At 55.3% G+C, this 5,487-nt stretch overlaps 1 protein-coding gene across 1 annotated transcript; it reads right to left on the reverse strand.

Moving 5' to 3' along the window:
* Nucleotides 1-549: 549 nt before the first annotated feature.
* Nucleotides 550-4,810, reverse strand: LOC113938514 (thyrotropin-releasing hormone receptor-like). Its single transcript, XM_027623897.2, is given in 2 exon segments — nt 550-861; nt 4,019-4,810. Coding segments are annotated over 2 exon segments (1,104 nt in total).
* Between the last annotated feature and the right edge of the window lie 677 nt (nt 4,811-5,487).

The following is a 5,487-nucleotide window of genomic DNA, read 5'->3' on the forward strand; positions in this document are numbered from 1 at the left end:
ACTGGGAGCTCCAGAGAGCAGGGGCCCTGTTGGCATCATCTCTGTAGTATGTGAAATGCCCTGCATGTAGCAGGGCCTCAACAAAGTCATGTGTCACCATCAGCCTCAGGAGGGAGGCAGCATTTGGTGTTTATGCTGGCGGAAAAAAAAAAAAAAAGCCTCCCTGAATTTTTAGGAAGAGTGCACACAGATTCCCAAGAGACCCCTGGTGATAACTCCTACCCTACTCAATTTCTGCAAATGTTCATCCACCCAGGCTGCCATTAGGCCACAGAGTATTTTTGTGTAAATTATAAAAAGGTGCCTCCCTCTTAGATTTGTATATTTATTAAACTGGAAAATTGTTTTACTAAATATACAAATCTAGGCTGTGATGTGAATGGCGACCCCCTAGGGTTGTGCAGTGTACAACCTGCACACCGCTACTAAACAGCCCTGGACACCATTCCCTCCTCCACCACTCCCTCCTCAGTGGAGATAAAGTAGTGGGTCTTGCCCTCAGGTGTCAGGATCCCCTCCCTGTCTGCACATCACGTTCCCTGGTTGCTTCTAAGAGCCCAGTCTGATCTGGGAACAGTCTTTGATGACACTGTAGTCCACAGGGGTGGCCTCCTGGGGAGGGAGCTGGGCCGCCTGCCAGCACTGAGATAGTCCATGGAAGGCCTCCCGGAAGCACTGAGACATAAGGGCCTAGATGATGGGGTTGACTGCGCTGTTCAGGTAGACGCAAAGGCGGCAGAAGAGAAGGAAGCCACGGTTGAGGTAGGGCGGGCTCAGGAAGGAATTCACCACCACCAGGGGGTTGTAGGGCAGCCACAGCAGAGCAAAAACCAGCACCACCACCGTCAGCATCTTGGTGACCTCCCAGGTAAGACAGGAAAAAAGGGACGCATGGGTGCCGAGGGAGAATCCCAGTTCCCGGCCTCTCTGCGGGATGCAAGAGGAAGAAGCCAAAAGAGCATCCAGGCCTTTGCCAAATGGTGCCCTCACACATGCCCCCCTTCAGCCCCATCCCCAGCTAGAACACTGCTGCGCATCCTTCCAGGCCCTGCTCAAGTCATTTTCACTGGGGGACTCCCTCCCACTGACACACACCAGCCCCCAACTCACCTCTAAAGCCCTTGGACAGGCCACCATTTTTACTGGCAGCAAATTCACGAATCCACGGCCTTCATCATGGCGGAACTTGCAAATTCACGAATCCACGGCCTTCATCATGGCGGAACTTGCAAATTCACGAATCCACTGCCTTCATCATGGCGGATCTTGAGGATTAAAGAATGAATGCAGGTAAAGAACACAGAACAGTGCCAGGCAGGCCCTAAATGCCCTGCAGGGGGATTGCTGTGGCACACACATCTACTGCTACTATTACGAGTGCACGGAGTTCAGAGCCAGAAGCAGCGGGGTTACCATCCTGGTTCCACTGATAACCAGCTGTTTAGCTTGGGTACACCTCCCTGTCCAGCTCAACCCCTTCTCCCCAACATCCCCGGCCACGAGCTCTCTCCCTTGTGGTGCTTTCACTGCACCCCACTCCCCACTCTCCCTCCAGCTCTCCTTCCTGCCTTTGCCCTTGACGGCAAGTCATGCCTCACTTCCCTCACCTTCCAGCCCCCAGCCCCTTTCATCCTTGGCTTGCACTTCCCTAACGGTGGAGATGAAGTAGAGCCTCCTAGAGGTGGTACACTCACTCTGGAAGGTGTTTCAAAAGATCCCTCGTTTTTAAATTCCAGAATGAAAAGGTCACCAGGGGGCATCAGTCAGTGGGAGACAGGGACATCCCTAGTATCCTGGGGAGGACAGCAGCACACCCAGGCCCACCCACACCTCCGGAGTCCTCAGGGACTCCTTCAGAGACCATATCTTGTTGGGGGCGGGGGGCAAAGTGCACTTACTAGAGCTTAAATTGCTTCAGTTGTCTTGGCATTGCGCTGGTTCTGCCCAGAAACCTCTGGATACATAGAATCAGCTCTGAGGAACGCTGGAGAGACAACTTTCTCATCAAGGAGGAAGCTAGCCTGGAATGTTCCTGCATAAGATTGCTTCTCAGAGTCCAGGAGTTTAGTTGCTATGAGTGACCTCTCCAAAGAGGCTCGCCCTGACTAAATCAATAAGCTGCAGGGCTGTAATATTCTCCAGGAACCAGAAATCTCAGGAATTCCCAAGTCAGTCTTGACTCCTGATTTTTACCAAATTCAGATTTAATTCTATTCCATTTTAGGTTCATTTGGGGGATAAATACTGGATACCAGTGTGTGGGCACTGGAGCCAGTTTGCCTGGGTTCAAACCTTGGTTCTGACACTTACCGATTCTGTCACCTGGGGCAGCTCCTCTGTGACTCAGTTTCCTCATTTGTCAAACTGAGATGGTAACCGTACATACATCATGGAGTTGTTACAAAAACTCAATATGCTAACTTGTGTAAAGCATTTAGACTAGTGCCTGGCACATAGCAAATCCCAATAATTGTTGACTATTATTATTTGCAGTAGTATTCTCCACCTTGCTCTCTTAGACGTTCTGCTTTCATTCCATACCTCTCCCCTCTTGCCGTGGTACATGGCGTTCTGCAAGAGCTCTCTTGGGCATCAAAGAATGCTCAGTCTTTAGACTGCCCACTGTCAAAAAAGACATCGATGCTCCAAAAAAACAGTAATAATAGGTACCCTACATTGAACTCTTACTATGTGCCAGATTCATAATATCTGCTACCATCCACTGAGGTAGATGAGCACTATAATTATATAATGACTTCACATCAAGGCTCAGGGTTGAAAATCAAGGCTCAGAGAGGTGAAGTGACTTACCCAAGGCTACACAGCAAGGCATTAACAAAGCTGGGGGCTAGAAAGATCCCGGTCTGGAAGACTATTTTCACCAGCAGAAGTCTCACCTAAAGCATAGGCCAGGTGGGAGCTTGAACCTAGCCCTTTTAGGCTGCGTGGGAAAGTGGTAAACAGAGAAGTAAATAATTGCTGGGAGGCTAGGAGGGGCATTGGTCGGGAGCCTAAGGTGGTGTTAAGCCTACAGCCAGAGTGAACTTTCCACACCTGCTCAGCTTGGGTCCTGCCCCCTTTCCTCTAAAACCCACCTGGAGCTAACATGCCTGCAAGCAGGGGCAGTTTGGGGAGGCTGGAAGAGCCCCCCAACAGTGCACCCACCCCAGGAGGAAGGGAGATGGCACAGATGGTCCTCGCCTGGCTCAAGAGTGACTCAGCAGGGGCGAGGTGTCCTCCCCCCTCTCTCGCCAGCTGAGGATAAAGGACCAGTTGGGCTTTGGGAGCTCTCCTCCCACCCGCACCCCTTGAATACCCTTAGGAGGCCACACTGCTGGAGTGTGGGTGGAGGATATAAGGAGTCTGGACACTTGGGTTCTCGCCCCAGTTTCCTCCATGGGTCACCTTCTCACTCCCTTGTCCCCTCTGAGCCTGTTTCTTTATCCATTAAAATAGGTGTGAAACCTCCCAAATAGGGGTAATAGCAGGAATGATCAAAGAATCAGGCACACAGTAAGTGCTCCATAAGTCCTGGGTCTCTCCTGACCTCACTACCACCCATCCCTCTCCTAGGCTGGCTGGCTCTCCGAGTCCATGCAGGCAGCTTTAGGGTCAGATGTGGTAAGGACTTGGGAAAGTCACTTCTCCTCTCTGAGTTTCTGTTTCCCCATCATTAGGAGAGTACCACCAGGGCTGTGGCGCTGGTTGTGAAAGTTTAGTAATAACCAATCTTAATTGAACATTTAGTTTGTGACATGGCTTCACAGGGGCTAAAGGCTTCATTCACATGGTTAATCCCATTTCTCACCACTCAATGTGGTGGGCGCTGTCATTACCCCATAGAGCAGAAGAGGAAACTGAGGCTCAGAAAGGCAGAAGTGATAGCTCCAAAATCAAGCCTAGTAAGTGGCACGACAGGGATTGACACTTGAGGAGTTTGACTCCAAAAGGGCCCAAGCTTCCATCCGTCCATCTGCTGGCTCAGCACAGCGGTCCCAATGAAGACCGAGGTCCCCACCTGCTTCCCGGAGTTGAGGGCGCCTCTCTTGCCGCTGGAGGAGAAGCGCCGCTGGCCAGCCGGGGGGCCCTGGTGCGCAGAGCCCGAGTGACCCCGGTCGCCAGGAGGCAGCGGCCCCACAAAGAGGACGCGCGCTATGAGCACGTAGAACGGGGTGGCCAGGCCCAGGGGCAGCGCATAGAAGAGCGCGAAGTCCAGGAAGTAGATGGGCGGGTAGAGAGAGCGCGACACGCGGTAGCCGCACTGCACCTGCACGCCGTCGGCGTAGGCGGTCTCGCGTGTGTCCACCAGGAAGAGCCAGAGCCAGAGCACGCAGTAGGCGCTGGTGCCCAGCCACACCGATGCCGCGATGCGCTTGGCCCGCGCCACCGGGCACAGAATTTGGGCGCGCAGCGGGTGGCGGATGGCGAGGTAGCGCTCCACGGTGAACGCGGTGATGGAGCCTGTGGACGCGTTGATGCCCACGTACTGCAGATAGGTGACGCCCAGGCAGCCTGCGTGGCCGAAGACCCAAGACCGGGCGGACGCCGCCTCGGCTACGGTGGGCACTCCCGCCACCAGGAGCACCAGCAGGTCCGCGGCGGCCAGGCTCACCAAGTAACAGTTGGTGGGTGTGACCATGTGGCGGCTCCGGAGCACCACCAGGATCGCCGTAGCGTTGCCCGCCACACCCACGGCGCACACGAGGGGCACCAGGGTCAACGTCACCGCTTGTACAGCTAGCGGAGGCCAGGGCATGGTGCCCAGGCCCGACGCGACCGCGCGCTCAGAGTGCTCGGTGTGGTTCTCCATGCGCTTGGGTCCGCACTGCACCCCGAAGGCAGTGGCGAGTTGGGGGAAGTACCCCCACTGCAGAGGTGCCTTCTCGGGATCTGGAGACGCTCTCCGTGCGGGAAGTTGGGGGTCCGGCAGCTGCCTCCTGCTGAACAGGTTGCTCCAGCTCCGTGCAGGGTCTCACTGTCGCCGCGTAGGAGGCTGGGGACTCGGAGGAGTCAGGAGCAGGAACCGGGAGATAGGCGCGTGCTGCTCAGTTTCCAAGACGCCTTTTAAGTCTAAGTTGGCGCGATCTTTCCCGGGGTGAGGTTTACTGCAGGGATGCGTTGTAGACTGTAGCGTGGAGCTCCAGGAGGGCCCTGGGCGCGCAGATGCTGCCCCCCTACAGACCGGCTGCTGGCGCTCTCTCAGGTCTTACCTCCCCTCTCTAGGTTCGCGGGGCTCAGGACTCTGATCTGGGGTGTCCGGTCAAGGAGGCACGGTGCGTGGTGTGGGGTCTCCGCCTCGCTAGCCTTTCTCTTTGCTCTGCTTTCCGCGACCACCCGGGCGGGCTCCTCTGCGGGAGTTAGCGTGTTTCTCCCCTGATACCGCTTAGCTGATTCTGGTTGACCCGGTCCGGCACCCGTTCTTTCCCACCGGCTCCTGCACCGCACCCTGGGCACTTGCGGTCAGGTGGGGGGATGCAGGGTGCGGTG

This window comes from Zalophus californianus, chromosome 8 (assembly GCF_009762305.2).
Source record: "Zalophus californianus isolate mZalCal1 chromosome 8, mZalCal1.pri.v2, whole genome shotgun sequence".
Taxonomy (NCBI): domain Eukaryota; kingdom Metazoa; phylum Chordata; class Mammalia; order Carnivora; family Otariidae; genus Zalophus; species Zalophus californianus.